The sequence below is a fragment of the Brienomyrus brachyistius genome, chromosome 8 (assembly GCF_023856365.1).
Source record: "Brienomyrus brachyistius isolate T26 chromosome 8, BBRACH_0.4, whole genome shotgun sequence".
NCBI classification, from domain to species: domain Eukaryota; kingdom Metazoa; phylum Chordata; class Actinopteri; order Osteoglossiformes; family Mormyridae; genus Brienomyrus; species Brienomyrus brachyistius.
In genome coordinates, this window is record NC_064540.1 from 17,794,333 (window position 1) to 17,816,055 (window position 21,723).

General features: G+C 39.9%; 1 protein-coding gene and 2 long non-coding RNA genes across 26 annotated transcripts in view; 2 read left to right on the forward strand and 1 right to left on the reverse strand.

The window, feature by feature from the left end:
• Positions 1-709: 709 nt before the first annotated feature.
• On the forward strand, positions 710-14,658 carry LOC125747029 (CMRF35-like molecule 5). 15 transcript variants are annotated; one of them, XR_007399141.1, is made up of 7 exons: positions 725-1,127; positions 1,849-2,178; positions 10,900-11,002; positions 11,206-11,309; positions 12,591-13,177; positions 13,362-13,396; positions 13,589-14,658. XR_007399141.1 is itself a non-coding variant. In XM_049021703.1 (6 exons), the coding sequence occupies exons 1-6, from the start codon at positions 986-988 to the stop codon at positions 13,793-13,795; spliced, it is 849 nt and encodes a 282-aa protein (XP_048877660.1). In that variant the 5' UTR covers positions 710-985; the 3' UTR covers positions 13,796-14,658. The 15 variants fall into 15 exon arrangements, 7 of the variants coding, with proteins under 7 accessions (XP_048877660.1, XP_048877656.1, XP_048877661.1 ...); XR_007399138.1 differs by lacking the exon at positions 1,849-2,178 and adding exons at positions 9,619-9,948; positions 12,099-12,235 and having other exon boundaries at positions 732-1,058; positions 12,523-13,396; XM_049021703.1 differs by lacking the exon at positions 12,591-13,177 and having other exon boundaries at positions 710-1,058; positions 11,209-11,309.
• LOC125747032 (uncharacterized) lies at positions 12,103-19,573 on the reverse strand. Of its 7 annotated transcripts, none has more exons than XR_007399154.1 (6): positions 19,431-19,573; positions 19,078-19,162; positions 18,678-18,779; positions 16,180-16,389; positions 12,523-13,155; positions 12,103-12,235 (listed from the first exon to the last, which is right to left on the reverse strand). It is a non-coding gene; the product is annotated as an uncharacterized LOC125747032 (long non-coding RNA). The 7 variants fall into 7 exon arrangements; XR_007399155.1 differs by lacking the exon at positions 12,103-12,235 and having other exon boundaries at positions 13,070-13,155; positions 16,180-16,230; positions 16,329-16,389; positions 19,431-19,571; XR_007399158.1 differs by lacking the exons at positions 12,103-12,235; positions 12,523-13,155 and adding an exon at positions 15,785-16,091 and having other exon boundaries at positions 16,180-16,230; positions 16,329-16,389; positions 19,431-19,571.
• Positions 19,574-19,703: 130 nt separating this feature from the next.
• The window catches only part of LOC125747031 (uncharacterized), a 50,262-nt gene continuing 48,242 nt past the window's right edge, over positions 19,704-21,723 (forward strand). The window contains exons 1-3 of one of the 4 annotated variants that reach the window (XR_007399151.1): positions 19,704-19,846; positions 20,168-20,194; positions 20,632-20,960. This is a non-coding gene — a long non-coding RNA (uncharacterized LOC125747031). Of the gene's footprint in view, positions 20,961-21,723 lie in introns of all 4 variants that reach the window. The other 3 variants (XR_007399150.1, XR_007399149.1, XR_007399148.1) reach the window with 3 other exon arrangements.

A 21,723-nucleotide genomic window follows, 5' to 3' on the forward strand; every position in this document is an offset into this window, starting at 1 on the left:
GCATTGTGGTGGTGATGATCTGGAACTTGTCCAATATTGAAACAGATTGTACCAAAATTATAGCAGCACTGCATAGTGATACAAAAGAGGGCAGTTTTGATACTTTACCGAAAGCATGATTACTGAAAAAGTATTTGCCGGATCTTTTTCAAACTTTGCACAGGCATTCTATCAGAATATAAAATGTAGCCACACTGTCAGAGATGTAAGACATTGCCATTAAGAGCTTCCCGACATCCAAGTGAAACTTGTATTTTCAGCCTAATTATGAAAGATGTAAATACGTAGAAACCATTTATTTTGTTTGTTGCTCTAATCTTATGAAATTGATACCCCTTTGTGATTTCAGTATGTATGCAGTCACCAATACATCTCTGTAAAGTGGACAGAAACTAGAATTTGATATCCTCTCCACTGTGTCCCTCCAGATGCCCAATGTCAGAGTATATAGGGTCCAACAAATCTTAAAGTAAAATAGCGTAGAAATCTGATTTTTCGGGTACGGATATCAAGCACATTTCCACGACTGTGATTACAGTAACGAGGGTTTAAAGTGAACACGTTTCTATTTTTCCATTGCATGCAGAGAAGTGCAGCTGATTTGCTGCAGGAAAATGCATAAAAAAACACGACTAGACTACACACCCACTTGTTCCAAATGCAAAGACCTTAGCTACTGTCCTATCCCTTTAAAAGGTATGTCCTTTCTAACAGTATTTTCATATTTCTTCTGTTTCAATTTTTCTTTTCTACTCAAGCTATCTGCTGTGTGTTGAGATTAGCTTTGTGGCATGAATTCAGCTGCTTAGATTAAGAACCCTTCCAAAAGTACTAAATATACTTCTCTTGAGTTTGCATAATTTCTTTTTGCTCGGCAATGGCGACACGCTCTATGAAATGTCCCTCGATACAACTTTTCCTCGTGGATCTGCAGCAGTTATATATCAGGCTAGGATGAATCAGTCTCTGGGATCTACAAGTGAAAATGAAACAAAACACAAAGGAGGAAGAGGCCAAAGCTAAACCACACCCTGATGCTTGGGAAGAGCTGCGGAAAGGTTCGTGACATACAGACGCGATGCATTTACAAACAATGAAACTGTTTCTGGTGTTTGTTCTTCTGAAAGGTAATGGATGCTTTTAAAATGTGGTTCACTCGGTTGGAGCCAATTTGTTCATCACTATACAGATTTCATGAGTGGCAGTTCACCCCAAAACTGAAAAATGATATGTTTTAAAGGGACTTTAATGCTGTCTATACATCTATGTTGTTCTGCTGAGAGTTGTCTAGATTTTAAGGTATCGGCTGTAGAAACGGCGCGCTTCTGTCGAACATAAGGGGAGTGAATGGCATTATTTCTGTGATAGTTGAAGCAGCAGAATAAATATATTTGTAAAAGTATAATGTACTGACTCTTTCCTTCTGCTGAACTCCACACAGCAATAGTATCACTGTGCACCATGAAATCGCCGTAGCCTTTGTGCAGTGATAAGACTGGTGTGTCGTTCGGTAGAAGGAAATATGATATGGACAATGTAAATTCTTGCGTTCAGAAGATAAATTTATCTCCTGTCACCAAGGATAAAAGATGTTAGGCGTTTCAGACATTCTAGGGCGGCAATTTTCAGCCTGATTGAGGAAGTGGTCCTCCATAAGAAACCATAGATATCAATTTGTTAGTTACTTATATGGTTTTTGGCACTTTGCTCTTCTTTAATATCTTAATGAAGCTGATTCCCTTGTGTATTTTTAGTAGGAGTTCAGTGTTCAATCCCCCGTAAATCACTGTAAGTGTGGTAAAGTGGGGTGTATCTAGTGTTTGGTCTCTGACCATTTTGTCTCTCCAGGTGTCCACTGTCAAGCTATATGGGGTCCGGAGGCAATTACAGTCATGGAGCATGAAGATCTGACAGTGGAGTGCAGATATCAGAAAGGATATGAAAACTATGAAAAATACTGGTGTGAAGGAAGCAGACACTTGTCTTGTTTTGTTTTGGCAAAAACAACTTCTTCATACATATCCAGAAGTGGCCTGTTTCTGAGTGAGAATAAGACTAAGAGAGTAATAAATATAATTATGAAGGACATCCAGGGGAGAGAAGAAGGAACATACAAGTGTGGAATATCAACTGCTGGGAGAGATAAACATTCTCCTGTTGTTGTTAAAGTTAAGAAAGGTAAGGGACAGATCATTTATATTTGTGATCACTGTTCTGTGACGTTTTACCTAAAAATTTTTACAGTGTAGCTGTGGATTACAGGTTTTTTTTCCCAATTGCTTTAGTGCATTTCTCAAATGATAACTAACGTTTGCGAAACATCTACTGTAATCCCCACACGATGATGCAGAGCAGAACATCATTTCTCACTACTTTGCACAAACTGAAAACGAATTAATACAAACAGTCTTGTACAGTTTTCAACATTTGGCACAATTGTCATGTCTTTTAGTCTTGTTGGTCAAAAAAGGATTATGTAGTTTGCCATTGTAACAATTTTACACCAAAAACTATAAATGTAAGTAATCACTGAGTATGCCACCACATACAAACAGTTCACCAAGCTTTCAAAGTTATTTAAAAATATATTCCAAAAATTGCAGTGATGCAGAATTATTTTTTTGGTTCCGACAGTATATGATTTTGCTACCATTTTGTTTTTTTGTGTTATACAGCGTGATTTTTTTTGTTTTTCAATTGCATTGAGATCTGAAGACAGTTCATGCACATGTGAGTGCTTTCTCTTGCCAGTGAAGTTTACATACTGTAATGTAGAGCTTTGTTATTTTGAAACTGCTGTCTTTGACATCAATAAGAATCAGTTTGCTATAGAAAAATAATCAGTCAGTGACAATGAGAAAGAGGGAACTGACTTTCATTCAGAATTTTGGAGTTCAGCAGTAATACTTATACTGGCATTTTGACAATATAGCTAAACATTTTGACTCTCAAACTGTAGTAAAAATGACGCAAACTGTACTTCTCATTTTGGTGGCACTGACCAATTCATCATTAAAATTATTTGCTTTTGATAGACGTGGATTGTTTTGGGTTAGATGTGGCCTTTTGCAGCTAAACCATAGTGTTGCGCTATATGCATGAACTGTTTCGAGAGATGCTCTTATAGTCCTGAAAATGTTAAAGTATGTTTCCTGAAATGTCCCACAGCAATCGAGAAAAACGAAGTAATGACAATGACAAGTATAATAGCTTGGTGGGTCTGAAATAACTGGAAAGTGTTGAAGTATATTATAATGTGAACTTAGGAGAATTCAAAGAAAATGTAGTGCTTATTTGTTTGTACAGTAGAAGAATGCTGTAATCTCCTGAAGTCCAAAAACATACCTTTTAGCTACACATTGTGCCTAAATTGCCCATAGTGTATCATTGTAAGTGTGTATATCTCATTATTTTTTATTTTTTGTAGCTCTGCCCATAACTCCAACAAAAGCAGAAGAAACAGTATCTTCAACAGCAAAGCCGGGAACCACAGTCAGTACGACGTCCCTTGAGGAGTCTGAAGAAACGAAAGCACCAGTCACAGAGGCTCCGGACAAGTATTTCAGTTTCAAGTTTTATTGTCATATACAGATAACAATGTAGCATCATTGCCGACAATGAAATTCTTAGTCTTATGTTCCCCCAACTTTACATATGCTCACAAGCATACAGATATATAACATATAAACATATAGAAACAGATACAGACAAAAAAAAAAACATTATAACAAAAATACTGCAAAATAATGCAGTGAGATATTTAGAATGTGGGATGCAAAATTGTGCTGTGAGAATTTAAAGTGCTGCTGTATGTTGAAAATTGGTGCCTTTTCCTTCACTTGCTAAACCCATACGAAATGCTGGTTTTTGAAAAATCACCCGGACAGGGGCCCAAAAAGAGGGCGTGTCCGGGGAAACCCGGGCAAATGGTGACCATATCTTCCCAGTATGTCTGTGCTAGCACATTGATTACACAGCTACCCAGGCAGACATGAGTGTGATATACAGTGTTAGGCTAGTGCAACATATGTCAGTGGGACAACAACACAGAAACTATTTAGGTGGCTTCTTATACTTGCAGTAGCAAGTTTATTTGACTAGCAAGTAGCTAACTTCGTTTACCATCACTGACCTGCTAGTCGTAAATGTTATAACTTGACAACTCCTTGACCCCAGTTTGCCTTAAAGCAACAACAATTGTGCTCATTCCCTAAAAAGCATATCGTGAGCTGTCTGAAAGACTATTGTCTGATTTCCAAGTGTTGATTCTGGTACATATTAAACATTCCATCCCTACCACACTGGAGTAGAACCAGTTTGCCTATCGGGCAAACAGATCAACAGAGGATGCACCTGGAGAAGCCAAACGTGTATGTCAGGTGTGAGGATGCTTTTTTGACAGTTGTCAAGGCAATTCATTAATCAGGTCCAATGAAACAACAGGCAAACTTAGTTGAAATTCTTTTTACTCTGCAGAGGAGAGTGTCACAATCAGCATGCTCAGGGCAGTATATGTACAATTACACCACACACAAGACTGAAAAATAGCTTCTTTCTTAGTGCTGTTAAATTGCCGAACCCTGGCTAAACACTGTCTGACCCTCCCTCCAACAGCAGGTATACACAGGCATACAGACTCACATACACACAAGATATGCGCTCTTTTGACTGCATTCACTCTGTCATTGTAGTTATTTCAATTCTTATTACTGCTTAATATGCTGTAGACTGTCTCACCTTATTTGTTGTTGTCTGTGATTATTGCGCTTTTATTTGTTGATGTTTGCGACTAGCACGCCGTGTTTTTGTTGATGTTTGCGACTAGCACGCCATGTTGTTGTTGTTTGCCAGTCACAACTTCATTGTTTGTCATTCTCAGCAATTCAGCAACAAAAATATTCTTCTCTGCGATTTTAGCTGTAGACTGAGTAAGTTTCAGTGTTACGTCATTTTCACACTTCCTCATAGCCCCTGTGGTAAAAGCAGAAGCAGTGAAGAACAGATCACAGAATTTCCTCCTTGCTGAATTACATGCAGCTGGCTTAAGTGATTATTCATCTGTATCAATGCATCAAACTGGATCACATGAGCTATAAATAAATAGCTCTCAACTCTTGTGGGGCTCCCCAGCCACTCCAGCACTTTATGTCGTTATCTGCACACGTGGATACAATCATCAGCATGTTATGAAGGTTTTTCATTTTGGGGGGGGGGGGGGCGGCGGGTCACAATCCATCACTCTTACTGCCTGGCACATTTGGACCCCTCTTTATATGCCAGTACCATCACACCAACAGATTGTTTGTTTGCTTGTTTGTTTGTTTATTTGCAGTAGCATTTGCAGTAGTATTTATTTACACGGTTGCCTGTAGCCTGTAGAGGATTGAACATCAGCAATCTGGAATCAAGGGCTAAGATACATGGAGGCAGGGCTGGCCTTGGGTGTTCTGGCGCCGTAGGTGAGATTCTGCTGGGCCCCCCGCCCAAAACACATACCCTGGAGCAGCAAAAAACTAATTTTGTCAATTCATTTATATATTTAAATTATTTAAAAAATCAGTAGCACAGGGAATCTGGCTGCTAACCAGCTAGATCACTTCTGTATCACAAGAAAAGTACTGAAATATTAAAACTAGTGTAAATAACTAATTTCGTGAAATGCAATCAGAGGTATTTTTCAGATTTTTTTCACTGACTCTTTAGCGCCCCCCTAATGGTCCAGTGGGTCAGCCCTGCATGCTGCTTATATGTTACAATCAGGGCTTACAAGTCTTGCTGAAGGGCCCAAAGGCGCTTTTGTTTCTAGTCTTGAAGTTTCATATGTATAACTAGGGCTTTCCGTCAAATAGCCTGTCCATGGCCTGTCTGTGACTCCCAAGTCATCAATCAATGTGTCCCTGCGTATTATGCAGTTCCAACACCGAAATATGCTTTCACTTTTGTCATGTACAACATCATAAATAACAATTACTACACACTATGTGACAGATGTGTAAATAATATTTAGAAAAAAATAGTCTCGAACATGTCACCACTGTCTCTGTGAGTGAGCAGTCTTCTCCCTAACATTTCGGTTCTTTCTGTGTAGGTTTGGCGTGTGGACAGTCCTGAGATGGATTCTGCTCTGCGTGCTTCTCTCTTGTCCCATATTTGTCACCTGTTGGGAGAAGTGGTGCAGGTGTGGACACCTGTCATCACAGCCTGTATCTGAACCTGGGTCACAGCCTTCATGCTGAAAGGATCACCGGATTAACTTTAAACAGCTATTGTGACTTTCCATATTGATGTAAATAGCAGCAGATAGTAGCAGAGTTAGATAGTCAATGTGAATGTTATGTTTTTGTGTTTCCTATTACTCTGTAAATAAAAATCTCAAATTTCAAATAAATGCATTCATTAAAATGTTTTTTGTTTTTTTACTAAAGTAAAAAAATTACAAAAACACATATTTAGGCTTTAACGAAACAGGATAGGACATGACATACTAAGCCAGAATTGTATATATTAACTGTAGATTTTATCTTGGATATCTCATACAAAATTAGAATGAATTATTATTGGCTGATAGACTGTAGCAGAAGTGCGATAAGAGGATTGTGCTTCCATTGTGGACAGATCCCTCCCTGCCTAGTCATGTGGTCTTTGGTTCAGTGAGCTGCTGTACTTTAGTAAAGTTCTTTACACCATTGTTTTCTCGTAGCTCTCAAAAGGTGCTGATTTTCATCCCAGTCACTTCACACTTGGCAGCGAACTGCTCCAATGAGAGCTGAAGGTCACGGTCTGATGAGGCCAACAGAACCACATCATCTGCAAAAAGCAGAGACCTAATCCTGAGGTCACCGAACTGGACACCCTCAATGCCCTGGCTGCATCTAGAAATTCTGTCCATAAAAACTATGAACAGAATCGGTGACAAAGGGAAGTCCTGGTGGAGTCCAACCCTCACCAGAAACGAGTCCGACTATATCTTGTGTATATCTTGGGAAATATATTGTCTTGATTGGGATGAGATGCGGATCTACATACTGACACAGAGCCTATGCCACTGATTGAAGCTGAAAGACGAAGTGAAAGACAAGACCGCTTGGCTGCAGCCTTTTATAGTTTAACTGTCCAGTCTGAACCACAGTGTCGAGCTCGGTCTCCGTCAACCGCGTCCTGTTTCTGACCTGCCAGCAGATCTCACTGTTGTGCCTGCTGTTTGCTGGTGTCTGCTCCAACCATTTCCAGTTACTAGTTTACTGTCATGGCCCACACCTGCTCCTTGTGTACTCCTCTTTAACAGTGTTTATATGTGCCCCCCCCCCCCCCATTCTGTGTTCCCCAGTCCTGCACTGTCAAGTGTCATAAATCCGAGCACCTCGTAGATCCTTGTACAGATCTACTCCCCTCTGTAGCTTCCACAACACAGTCCCCTTCAGGGCTGTTTCCTGTACAGCGGCTGCCTCTGGGGTTTGTACTCCTCGCCACTAAAGACGCGACAGGATGTTTCTCTCTGGTGATTGGAAAAATTAAGCTCTGAAATGGTGGAGTGGTGCCTTTGTTCTGCTTCTTAGTGAAATCCTACCTGACGAGGCTTTTGAAGTCACATTTCCTCCATTATCATGGACAGCAATAGCAAGAGGACATACAGAAGTGCAATAAAAACCAAAAAAATGAAAGACAAATTTCTGGGTGATGTGGGCATCAATGCTGCTGTTGTGCCACCATTTGAGATAACCCCCACTCATGGAGAATACAGAAACTACACACATTGGGAGATGATTGTGAATTTTATTTTTCTGTTTAGGTTTTTTTCAGGTTTTTCAGGTCAGATTATCTGTAGTATGTCAAGCTTAGCTTTGTGGCATAAATTTAGCTGATAATATTAAGAAACCTTAAAAATGTTCTGTGGTGCTGGTGAGATCTGCGCGTCCCGGCACTCCTCGCGAGCGCATGTATTTAACCCCGTCTATGTCATTGCAAATAGTCCTTGTATTGTTCTTGTGTCAGGATCAGCACCCGTTTGTCCCAGTCTTTTGTGTCTACTCCCTGTTTGGCCTGCAGGTGTCGCTAGCCATCCTGTCCTCCCTGTTGTCAAAGTCCTTTGTGTGCTGCATAGCTCAGTGAGCTGAGTGTGTGGCCCCTTAACCCTTCTCTTGTGTATGCAAATCCTGCCTCCTCTATTTTTGTAGAGTTTGTTCCCTAGTGCTTCATTTGTATCAGTTTTCTAGTTCCTGTGTTTTGTAACTTGTATTCAGTTTTGGTTTCTTGCTTTGTGCCTTGGTTGTGTTTTACCTGTCTTAGTTATTCTCCTAGTGTTAGATTCTGTTTTTTAGTTTCTTTGTTGTGTATTGTGTGTCTTGTTATTTGTACTCTGCCCGCCTGCCTGCTCCTTGTTGCCCTGACCTTTTGTAGTTAGTCTTTGTTTTCCCCTTTTTAGTTTTGACCCCTCATGGTCTATTGTTTTGTAATGTTCCTAATATTTTCAGTTTTATTAAAAACCCCTGTGTTCCCTGAGTCGCCAGTAGATCCCACCTTCTTTTTCCCGCCTGCACTATGCCCCGCCCCCATGCCAGAACCACTCGGGTCCCTCACATCTTGTTGTAGTAGTTATGGTTAAGGCTGTTTCCTGATTGTGGCGTGTATGTTTGTGTCTTATGTGCACCTTGTCCAATCCTCGCATGTCCTTAGCTTGTACAAATCTCCCACAGTGTCTGACCCCCTTGTGTTTCCGCTGTTGTATTTGTGTTGGGTGCCTGTTATAGTCCTGTTAAGGACTGCAATAAAAGGGCATCGTCCTCCTCTAAAGAAGCATCCTTGTCATTTCCTGTTACTGCGATGCCTCAGTTAGGCTGTCATCACAGAATTTATTCTTTTTGCGAATTTACATTAATATTTTTGCCCCAAAAATGGTAGCATTCTCTGTTAGTCCAAATAAAATTCATTCAGCCCTTCTGTCAGTGTTTCTTATTGGGTATTTACTAAAAACATCTGCACAGGGCTGCAACTCTGGGATCTGCCACTCTGGCTACACCGATTTCAAAACCAGAAGTGAAAGAGAAGTAAAAATGACACAAAGCCAAAGTCAAACACATCCTGACACAGAGGATTAATTGTGGCGAGGTCCATGAGGTACAGATGTGATGCATTTTAAAACAATGAAGCTGCTTCTGATCCTTGTTCTTCTGAAAGGTAAAACATGCTTTTAATATGCTTTTCTCGCCCTGAACAAATTTCTTAATCACTATACAGTTTTTATTAACTCAACAATTAAAAAAAGTCATATGAATCAAGTAATGCATGTTTCAACATTGTGTTGCTTCTCTCCACTGTTTGGCTTTTATGTATCGAGTGATAGATGCTTATTTCCAGTCACCATGTTAGGCGTTTCAAACATTCTAGGGCAACAATTTTCAGCCTGATTGAGGAAGTGGTCCTCCATAAGAAACCATAGATATCAATTTGTTAGTTACTTATATGGTTTTTGGCACTTTGCTCTTCTTTAATATCTTAATGAAGCTGATTCCCTTGTATAATTTTAGTAGGTATTCAGTGTTCAATCCCCCGTGAATCACTGTAAGTGTAGTAAAGTGGGGAGTATCTAGTGTTTGGTCTCTGACCATTTTGTCTCTCCAGGTGTCCACTGTCAAGCTATATGGGGTCCGGAGGCAATTACAGTCATGGAGCATGAAGATCTGACAGTGGAGTGCAGATATCAGAAAGGATATGAAAACTATGAAAAATACTGGTGTGAAGGAAGCAGACACTTGTCTTGTTCTGTTTTGGCAAAAACAACTTCTTCATACATATCCAGAAGTGGCCTATTTCTGAGTGAGAATAAGACTAAGAGAATAATAAATATAATTATGAAGGACATCCAGGAGAGAGAAGAAGGAACATACTGGTGTGGAATATCAACTGCTGGGAGAGATAAACATTCTCCTGTTGTTGTTAAAGTTAAGAAAGGTAAGGGACAGATCATTTATATTTGTGATCACTGTTCTGTGACGTTTTACTTAGAGAACAGAATACAAACAGCGAACATTCAGCTGTCAGCCTTGAGTTAAATGCTGACAATGACAGTGAAGCTTTTAATAGCCTGAAGTGTACAAAATAACCAGCAAGTGTAGAAGTATAGTAAAATGTCAACTGGAAATAATATTCAGCTGTATTCGCTTCTGTCATTTGTGTTGTATTTGTAAAATTATTACCAAATTACAGAAGTGTTGTATAGGGAAAAGCTCAGAAAATTATCATCTTCCTTGTGACATCACAATTGATAAAGGTACAGAACTAATTCCGAAATATGTGCATGTATTATGACACTTACATGGTATTTCTGCATATTTTCATTGTCACTGGTTTAGAAAACCAGCACAAGCAGACATGGTCACACTTCTGGCTTTGGGGGTTTGAATTCCACCTCTGCACTTTTTAATCTGGGCTGCGTTCCCATGCTCTCTACTCCTGTCTCATGGGTTTTCTCCTGCAATTCATAACCATATCTCCTAGCTAGCTGGTGTCTCTAAATTGCTCATAGATCATTACAGCACATGTGCATAGACTACCATCCCAACCAAGCCCCCCCCCCACACACAACCCTGACAAAGATGCGTGGATATTTAAGAGCAATAATTATTTTATTATTCTTGATTCTTTTATTATTCTTGGACTAGGAAATAACATAATTACTGCGAAATGTTACAGCCCGAATTCCGGAAAAGTTGGGATGTTTTTTAAATTTGAATAAAATGAAAAGTAAATGACTTTCAAATCACATGAGCCAATATTTTATTCACAACAGTACATAGATAACATAACAAATGTTAAAACTGGGAAATTGTACACCTATGTCCACTAAATGAGCTCATTTCAGATTTTAATAATATTTCATTATTTTATATATATTTTTTTTAGCTCTGCCCATAACTCCAACAAAAGCAAAAGAAACAGTATCTTCAACAGTGAAGCCAGGAACCACAGTCAGGACGAAAGCACCAGTCACAGAGACTCTGAACAAGTACTATTGTACTTCCCACAGTACTTAACCTGCTTAAATAAATGTGTCTCCTCTTGCTTCTCAATTAAATGTTGTAGATTAAAAAAAAAAAATATTGCAATTTCCTCGTAATGAACTGGCTTCGTCTCAAAGCGCATATAGCAGTACTGTACTGACGTGACCATGGGAGAGTGGATCACAATGAGATCACCGTGTTTCCGCAGCAGAAGAGGGTGGTCTCCTACCCACACTGCTGCTGTCATCTCTGTGGGACTTCTGCTGCTGCTCATCTGCCTGTTCATAGTTACTTGCATCTGGAGGCTCAAACGTGAGTGTGGGGGGGGGGGGGGGGGGGATCCAGCCCACTATCAGGAGTATTCCTGCATCATCAATCGCTACTGAAAATTGTGTTCAACCATTATAAATATCACTTAATGAAAAATATTTTCTTAAATAATTTTACTGTAGTTGTAATTGAGGAAATACAAAGGTTCGCAAACCAAACTGCAATAGGAAAGTGACATCAAAGGGTGAAATTTCATGGATTTCAAAATGCTTGTTCCGTTATTACCCCATAGTAAAGCAGTTAGCAGGTTGACATGTCAGTTTGCAACATTGTGCTTTTGTGTTCCACTTTTTAAGTGATCTAGTCCATAGTCCATGATCCTGGTTTTCTAGCAGGCCTCACTCCCATCATCCACTGCCAGGCTTGGTACTGGTCCCCCACGCTCCCATCATCCACCATCAGTCTTGGTACCGATTCCCTACACTCCATTCGTCCATCACCAGGCTTGGTACTGGTCCCCCACACTCCCATCATCCACCATCAGTCTTGGTACCGATTCCCTACACTCCATTCGTCCATCGCCAGGCTTGGTACTGGTCCCCCACACTCCCATCATCCACCATCAGTCTTGGTACCGATTCCCTACACTCCATTCGTCCATCGCCAGGCTTGGTACTGGTCCCCCACACTCCCAACATCCACCACCAAGCTTGGTATCGGTCTCCCACACTCCATTCATCCACTGCCAGGCTTGGTACTGGTCCTCCATGTTACCATCATCCACCGCCAGACTTGATACTGGTCCTCCACACTCCTATCATCCATCGGCAGGCTTGGTATTGGTCCTCCAGGCTCCCATCATCCACCGGAAAGCTTGGTACCGGTCCTCCACACTCCTGTCATCCACCAGCAGGCTTGGTACCGGTCCTCCACGCTCCCATCATCCACTGCCAGGCTTGGTACTGGTCCTCCATGTTACCATCATCCACCGCCAGACTTGATACTGGTCCTCCACACTCCCATCATCCACCGGAAAGCTTGGTACCGGTCCTCCACACTCCTGTCATCCACCAGCAGGCTTGGTACCGGTCCTCCACGCTCCCATCATCCACTGCCAGGCTTGGCACTGGACCTCTATGTTACCATCATCCACCACCAGACTTGATACCGGTCCTCCACACTCCTGTCATCCACCAGCAGGCTTGGTACCGGTCCTCCACGCTCCCATCATCCACTGCCAGGCTTGGCACTGGACCTCTATGTTACCATCATCCACCACCAGACTTGATACCGGTCCTCTACACTCCTATCATCCATCGGCAGGCTTGGTATTGGTCCTCCAGGCTCCCATCATCCACCGGAAAGCTTGGTACCGGTCCTCCACACTCCTGTCATCCACCAGCAGGCTTGGTACCGGTCCTCCACACTCCTGTCATCCACTGCCAGGCTTGGCACTGGACCTCCATGTTACCATCATCCACCACCAGACTTGATACCGGTCCTCCACACTCCTATCATCCACCAGCAGGCTGCTGGAACATAAAAGCTCCTTCCCCAGACTCTTCCCACAATGTCCGGAGCATAGAATTGTCCAAAATGTCTTGGTACTCAGTTAAACTCCACCTCCACCAAACTTTACAGTTGGCACAGTGCAGTAAGATAGGTAAAGTTTCCCTGACATCTGCCAAACCTAGACTTGTCCATCAGACTGTCAGTCAGAGAAACCTGATTCGTCACTCCACAAAACATGTTTCCACTGATCGAGTCCAGTGGCAGCATGCTTTGCACCACTTTATCCAACACTGGGAATAATGCTTGGTGATGTGAGGCTTGCATGCAGCTGCTGGGTTCATGGAAGCCCATTCCATGGAGCTCCTGGTGCACAACACTGAAATGAGTGAATGTTGTAGGTTTGTACCATTTCTCAATTTGAATATATTTCCAATTAAATGTAAACTTGAATTTAATTAAATTCAATACGGCCTACAACCCTGTACAGGATAACTGGGTGGACGATGGATAGATAAATTTTATGTAATGGGCAAGAAAAAATGGAGTAAACATTAAATCAAAATTTTCTATCATTCTTTTCAGACAGAAGGACCCAGACCCAATGTAACCCTACCCAGGTACAGTAGTCACCCTGTTTTATACACCATTATCTAATGAGGCCATTTCTGTTTGTACCAGACTCATGTAATTATTTCCAAATTGCACTTATTTCCAAAGCTCCAGATGAGAAGAATGAATATCAGCTTCTCTGGCAGCAAGTGTCTGATTTAAGATAAGCCTGGATTTCAAAGTGTTCTCTTTTTTGCCAGCTATCTGAAGAACAAGTGGAGATAAACTATGCGGAAGTAAAAAGGGCCACTAAGACGAGCAGGCGTCTATATGATGAGCCCATCTATGCCAATATGAGCGCCAATGGATCCCGAGAGCAGCCACCAGCAGGGGGCGACATTGAGTATGGAACCCAAGAGCAGCCACCAGCAGGGGGCGACGTTGAGTACGGTGCCATTCGCTGCTGAACACCGGGGTCTGTTAGCTGAGGAGGCAGTCTTCACAGAAGAGACTGGAAAAGGTGCTTCAGGAAAGCTGCCATAAACAGTGACTGTTCATAACGACTTTTTTGTGAAGCTTGAATTTTGATGTCATTTCCATTTTTCCACATTATAGAAAAAGTCATACATAGCTTTAAATTTAATATTGATAAATGTACATATATGTCTTTTAAAACATATTTAAACAGTTTCTCTGAATTAATTCTGCTTTAGAAAATAAAACTAGAACATTTACTGTGGCTGTAGTTCATTCAGCATCCCAGCAATTTTCCTTCTTTTTACCAGAGGTGGATGTTTCAGGTTCAGAAAGTAAAAATCCAAACGAGAATTTTGTTTCAATCAACCAGTTGAGCATAAAGAGTCATATACTGTAGTACTCAACTGGTTGGTTGAAACAAAATCCTGGTTTGGATTTTTACTTTCTGGACCTGAAATATCTGCCTCTGGATTTTACAAATCATTTGACTAAACAGTATCAAAAAGTACTTATACTGTCCTACGGCCATTTTCAATGACAAAGAAGTAAAAATATTAATATATGAAACATAAAAAGCTGGTTTACACATAAATATAATCCTTCCAAAACATCTTCACATAATAATATGTTTTTAGAGACACACTCTCATTTCACCCTAATATCACTTGTACATTTGGCATATTGTACTGTATTCTACGAATTAATTAAAAGCTATTTATAATATCTACACTAGATGATACACAAAAACAAAACCTATAACTGTAATAAGTGATGAGTACTTCAATTCCCAGGATGCTTTGTAAGGGTCAGGGGTTTTTTGCAAAAATAAATGGTTACCTGCTTGTTGCCAGTACAGGGTCTCTGCGTCTCATTTATGCCTAACTTTACAAGGTGTCAGAAATGGTTTTTTTAATATATGTGTATATATATGTCACGATCGGTGGTTGCGATCGTAGGTGAAGCGGGTGATCGCACGGGCAGGCGAGTGGGCAGGAAGCAGGCAGGCAGGCGGAATACGGGGAAAAACGGGGATTTATTGACGGGCAGGACCAAAGGGGGCAAAACGCAGGCACTGACATCAACAAACATCAGTAACATCAATGACGGACAATGAACTAAGGCAAGACATGGACTGAAATAGACAGGACTGGGCAAATATAATCGGACACAGCTGGGCAAGATCAGGGAATCATAATCAGGGGGTGGGGCACACACGAGGATCGGACGAGCCGGGTGTGTGTGTGTATATATATATATATATATATATATAAAGTCATAAGATATTTTAAGTGTTATAAACATACACTAATGTATATATAAAACAATATTATATAATATATATACACATAAATAAAATATATATATATATATATCTGGTCTGGGGGGCGGCATGGTGGTGCAGTGGTTAGCACTGTTGCCTCACACCTCTGGGATCCGGGTTCGAATCTCCGCCTGGTTCACATGTGTGTGGAGTTTGCATGTTCTTCCCATGTCGTCATGAGGTTTCCTCCGGGTACTCCGGTTTCCCCCCAAAGTCCAAAAACATGCTGAGGCTAATTGGACTTGCTAAATTGCCCATAGGAATGCATGTGAGAGTGAATGGTGTGTGAGTGTGCCCTGTGATGGGCTGGCCCCCCATCCTGGGTTGTTCCCAGCCTCGTGCCCATTGCTTCCGGGATAGGCTCCGGACCCCCCGCGACCCAGTAGGATAAGCGGTTTGGAAAATGGATGGATGGATGGATATCTGGTCTGATCTAGTATGTGTTTATATATGTCATAAGATATCTTAACTGTTATAAACATACACACATATATATATATATATATATATATATATATATATATATATATATATATATATATATATATATATATATATATATATATACACACACACACACACACACACACACACACACACACACACACACACACACATACATACACTAGTTGTATAAATGATGATCGACATGTTATAATTATATTTAATCAACTGTTAAATTTATTTAGACGGCAACAACAAACAGGATGAAATAAAAAAGTAATAATCAATCAACACACTCATGTGCCAGTAATTTAATCATTCTTATAACAGACAGCATTAACCTGAAGGCCCCGCTGGTCAACACAGGCCATGCATTTCGGCATGTCTAACTATTAAAAATCAATTTAGTGCATTTAGTGTCATTTAGTGACTTCTTTGCCCACATACTTTATTGTTCTCTAAAAAGAGCTACTTACTATGGTGTAATAAAAGGGAGCATCCAGCACCACATATAAAGCAGACTGTCAATTAAAAAATAAATGTCAATGTTCATGACTTATTCTCAAAAGCATCTTGACAGTCCAAAAATATCTGAATGACGAATCTTACCATCAACATGTAGATGCCACAGTCAACCCCAAAGTCTTGGCTTGGAAACCCCTTTATTATCACAATGGGATAAAACACTCTTTAAATCACATTTCATCAATATACCTGTATTAGAAAATCTCGATATAATCACACACATGATCACATACCTCCAACTCAAAGCCACTCATTTCAGACCACTCCCCTGAACTGATTTTCTTTGCAAGCTTCCTGTTATTTTAAGATATAACATACAGAAATTACTGCTAGTACAAATAAAGAATTAATTGATAACAACTGTTAACTGTTAATGCTGCAACAGCATGCTCTTTATAAACAGGTTTAAATACACAGCCTGTACACAATTAGCAAAATGTGAAAGGGTCAGTCCGTGCCAAATCAACCAATGTCCAGAAAAGTTCCATGGGCATCATTCCTGATTTTGATGAAAACTTGGTATTTTGATCCTTATAGAGAACACTGAAAATTCCCCAAGTTTTATTGAAAAATTCAGATGCAGTCCAAAGTTATGGCCCTTTCAAATTTGGGTGCCACGCCCCTTTTTTGCACGCGCGAATCGCGCATATAATTTGTAAGGGTTTTCAAGAGACCATATCTTCGCTTCTAAGCATGCTAGAGAGCTGAAAATTGCTCTCCTGGTATACCTTTCCCTGCTCCTTCAGAATCTGGACTTACAAAAATCAGTTTTTGGTTCACTTTTTTCGGATTTTGACCCCAAGCTGTGGGGTCACCACCACACCTACATCCAATATTCTTCTATATTTTTGTTATTTGAGGAAGATACTGTAAGCAGATGCAAATTCATTCTAAATAACCATTTATTCTTTGATATATTGCCATCTGAAAATGATCACAGCTGAGAAATCTCCCACAGGACCCCCTACTTCGGGGTCATGGTTGACTGTGTAGATAGTTAGTGATGGGAATGAAACTTAAACAGTTGAAAGAAGCATATCTGAACTATAAATGCTGAAAATATAAGTAATTCAACTCAACTCCTTCAATATAAACTCCCAGGGTCAAATATGACATTTTCAAGTCTTTCCGTTCAGCTGCCAAGAGGTCAATTTTGAGAATACCCCTCTTGAAATGTGAATCTAATGAGAAGGAGCACTGTCAGACAGAGATACTTAAATCAGATCTTAAATTTGAAAAACCTACTAGTAGCATCATTGAATTAATGAGAAGCCATGTTCACAGTTCCTAGATATTCTTTGGTCAATCCATCCGGACTAACAGTTCCTGTGACAGGTCAGTGCTTCAGGAAGTTTCCAATGGAGCAGGTATCCAGGGAGGAATTACCAGCCATTCCGAAAGAGCAGGGAAATGTATACCAGGAGAGCAATTTTCAGCTCTCTAGCATGCCTAGAAGCGAAGATATAGTCTATTGAATACCCTTACAAATTATATGCGTGATTCGCGAGTGCAAAAAAAAGGGGCGTGGTACCCAAATTTGAAAGGGCCATAACTTTGGACTGCATCAGAATTTTTCAATAAAACTTGGGGAATTTTCAGTGTTTTCTATAAGGATCAAATTTTAAATACCAAGTTTTCATCTAAATCAGGAATGATGCCCATGGAGCCCCTGGTTGATTTGGCATGGACTGACCCGAAAGTACATTCATTTGCTTAGTCTTGATCAACCTCTACAGAAGTTCTGTAATTTCTGTTTCATCATATTTTAACATTTACAGCATTTAGCTGACACATTTATTCAGATTGAACTGCACTGCCCAATTATAACGACAATTTAATGACATAATTTGGTAACTATATCGGATAAACCAATTCTACTGTCAGAACTCATCTTCTAGGTATTTTAATACTATTATTTAAATATCTGATTTAACATCTGATGTATCACCTATTAATCAAAAGGCTGTACTCCACATTACAGGTCTTTCAAGTAAACATGTGAATTCACTGAATAAACTGAAGACATGCGGAACATAAAATAGATCAGAACGTGATCTAAAATGTACTAAACCTGGAACACTGAACAGGTTCCTGCACACTAACATAAACAGAAAATTGACCTCAAGAGTGACACATATTGGTGGCCACCAAATCCTGTCCTTTTCTTAGCACATCGCGAGTTGAGAAAGAACATTTCTTTTTTACCTGGCTTCATCACCTAAGAGACAGTTACTCAAGGTGTTAAGCAATGCCATTGCAATAACAGTCAGTCAATGATTCACAGTAGTTGCCCATGGCTTAAACTGCGTAAATTAAAGCTGTACCAAGATGTAACTGACACAATTACAATAAAATCTTAATATCCTAACATCCTCAGACTTTTGGGCTTTTATTCGGTTAAGTGTATTGTATGGTATTGATGTGCTCCTACACACACAAAGCTGAAAATGCCCAGGAGTCCATAGTGGGAACACAATAATGTCCTTCCTCTCTGCATCATTCTGAAATGGAGATCAATATTTTACATGAAGTACTCTTACACTAGTTCTAAATAATAGTCACCCAGGAAAATGTGTACTTACAGGAAGGGACTGAAGTGCCTCACAGTTGTAGGGAGGAAGCCAAGTCCGGGTGACAATGTACCTTGTCCCGGCATGGTAGTGTGCACCGCCGTATAATTTTGTCTGTAAGCAAAAATATACTAGTATAAATCAACTGAATGAAATTATATTTAAGCAATTTATTCCATACTGATAGCATGCATATGAAAAAGGTCTAAGTAAAATATTAAAAACCTCTAAAATAAACTGAAAACCTGAGACAAACCACAGAGATTAACAAACGATGTTTATTAAAAACAATGCTTATTACTATCTACTTGTCATGCTGGTGAAATTATTAAAAGAATTTGTTATAAAGATTATCGAAAATATGTAGTAAAAATCAACAAACTCACTGCGCATGAAATCGGATGCAACATACCTTGAAAAAGCAAAGCCGCTTTTAAACTGGGATCCATGTTTACAATTTGGTTTATAAAACAATGTTCCTTTTAATGTAATGGCAACTGTAATATCAGAAAACACAATACAAAGTGTAAGGATTACTGCGCCTACGGCTTCTAACTAAATACACGTAACTGTCAGATGGTTAATAAGACTTTGCAGCAAAACTAGCAAAAATACATTTTTTTAAAGTAAACATTAAACGTTTTCATGGAAAGCCAGCTCTATATGACAAGTGCTAAAACAGCTCGTCAAGAAACATAACGTTAGACTCAAATATTGTGTGCACACGAGATTATTTTTATACGTTTGTCGCTTCGCTTAATTTACTTCAGGTTCGAAGACTTAGTCCAGACTCTCTCTTGGTACAAACACAGTGTAGATCGCGTGTTTCCTGTGGAGCTCCACTTTACGTCGTAAAGATTAGCCCCACTTTACGTTCTTAAAGATCACGTGTTTCCTGTGGAGCTGACATATTTCCTGTGGATCTCCACTCTACAGTCTTTTGCAGCTGGGCCCTCTTGTCGAACCTCGTTATTGCGTACCCCGGATACAACGTTTTTACCTTTTCAACGTAGAGGTTTCTAATTCCCGTTTTTAGCATATGTATTATTCCAATAGCAGCCATTGTTTACAGCGTACACCCTTACAGCGTAAACTTCGATACAACATCCAAATTTCTAGAGAAAAAAGTGGAGGACATTGTGCTTGGAAGAATTGTTGAGAAAGCTACCAAGCAAACAAAAGTAACTGACTTTTTCAAGGCACAGACTCTCTACATTTAAAGTAAAATTCAAACTTCCCGCATTAAATGAGTTGCATTGACCGCTAGTTACTGGACTGCGTAGTAATGGCTTAAGTGTTGTGTGCGTATTCTTTGTTTATTAAATCTTGTGAAATACCGGTCATGCCGGTAATTGTGAATTCAGAATAATAATTGAAGTAAACGATTTTATGATTTAATTTGAACGATATTTCATTAATATTTTCAGGCCAAATGCCAATTTGGATGCGAATGTTTATTTTAAAAGTCAATTTTGACCAGCCGTTGTGTATTTTCTTTGCAGTTTATCGCCGGCCGGCACTAAGTAATCGTGAGTAATTTAAGGAAAATTTCAAGGATCCAAATGAGCTTTGTTGAATTATTTAACAAGTAATAATGTGTTCGTTTGTTTTGTAGTCAATTTAAGGGTCTGTTCTATTAAAGTTTGATCATTTACATGGATATTTCATGAGTTCTTTCATCCATCGTGCACTAAGTTGTTACAATGTTCTATGCTTATAACGTACTAGGCACTTGGACAAATTTTTTTCATGTACTGCTAATACTCTTTTTGTCACAATGGCAGGATAGATCTTTTGAAACCATAAAAAATGACACCTCATTTGTTAAAATCGGTTGGATATTAACCGAGATATGGTGATTTAAAGGTGCATAAAAGTGCGCATAAAGGCCTATTGAAATGTACAGCCATTGAAACAATAACTGTGATCAAAAATGACCTTAATTAGTTCCCCTGTTGCTCACTAGCTAAGGAAGCTACTACAGTGAAAGTTGACATGCTTACTGAGGGATAGAGGCGACATAGTCTGATCAAGCATTGACCTAGATAACTGACCTTGACCTTCAATACCAAGGTCAAGTAAAGGTAAAGTCAAACAGGATCTGTAAAAAGAAAGGGACCATTAGTACCTAAAAAGCCTGCTTTCTTTCATTGAAGTACCTATTAAGTATGCCAAATGAAAGAAGAATGTTATTTGAGTATTGTACATTTAAATTTCACGTGGCGGCCATCTTGGAGACGTGGCGGCCATCTTGGAGACGTGGCGGCCATCTTGGAGACCGGGTTGCACATCAAGGTTTGACAACCCCCTCATGTTATATTTCAAATCGAAGGTATCGGCTTCAAGAATTCAAATATGTACCATATATTTGTACAGCACACCATCTGGAAAAGATATTATTAAAATGTTTGGAGATAGGCAAGGCAAAACATACCTGGATGATCCTTCCTCCATAACGTAATCCATTTCTAAGTGGCTGTAATGATTTCACCTAGTCTACTTGAGAATGTCCTGAATTACTTGACAAACAGTCCCCCCCCCACACCCTCATGTTAAGTCACTGACTCATTGAGGCCAATCAATGACCTCAAGGTCACCATACAGGAAGTCTGTGATGAGCTTGTGTGCAGGCATGTGGTTATCCGAACTTTCCTCCTTGGTCTCTTCCCCATCCAACCAGTGGGAAATCCTCATAAAGATCACCCCTGTTTTCTTCTTCCAAACCCTGACTATTTTCCCATGATAGAGGACATTACAGACTTCCTCTTGGGAGAACCAGTAATGTTCAATGTACCTCCCATTGAGTTCAGAAGGATGTGAAACCATTTCACGAAACATTGATGCTTTTGTCTCAGTGAGTTGGAAATCTGCAATGAGTCCATCATCAGTAACTTCTGAATTATCCACCATAGCCTTCACCTTCTTTTCAACCTCATTCCGGTTCCTGGTTTCTGTGTTCACGACAGTCTTTGCTGTTTGTCTGTGTTCACGACAGTCTTTGCTGTTTGTCTGTGTTCACGACAGTCTTTGCTGTTTGTCTGCGTTCACGACAGTCTTT

What these genes read in the sequence shown, in the direction of transcription:
- LOC125747029 (XM_049021699.1), top strand. Translation starts at nt 986, where the DNA reads ATGAAACAAAACACAAAGGAGGAAGAGGCCAAAGCTAAACCACACCCT. An exon ending in TTGGGAAGAGCTGCGGAAAG is followed by an intron (nt 1,059 to 1,848) that starts GTTCGTGACATA and finishes TTGTCTCTCCAG; the next exon opens with GTGTCCACTGTCAAGCTATA. An exon ending in TTGCATCTGGAGGCTCAAAC is followed by an intron (nt 11,310 to 13,361) that starts GTGAGTGTGGGG and finishes CATTCTTTTCAG; the next exon opens with ACAGAAGGACCCAGACCCAA.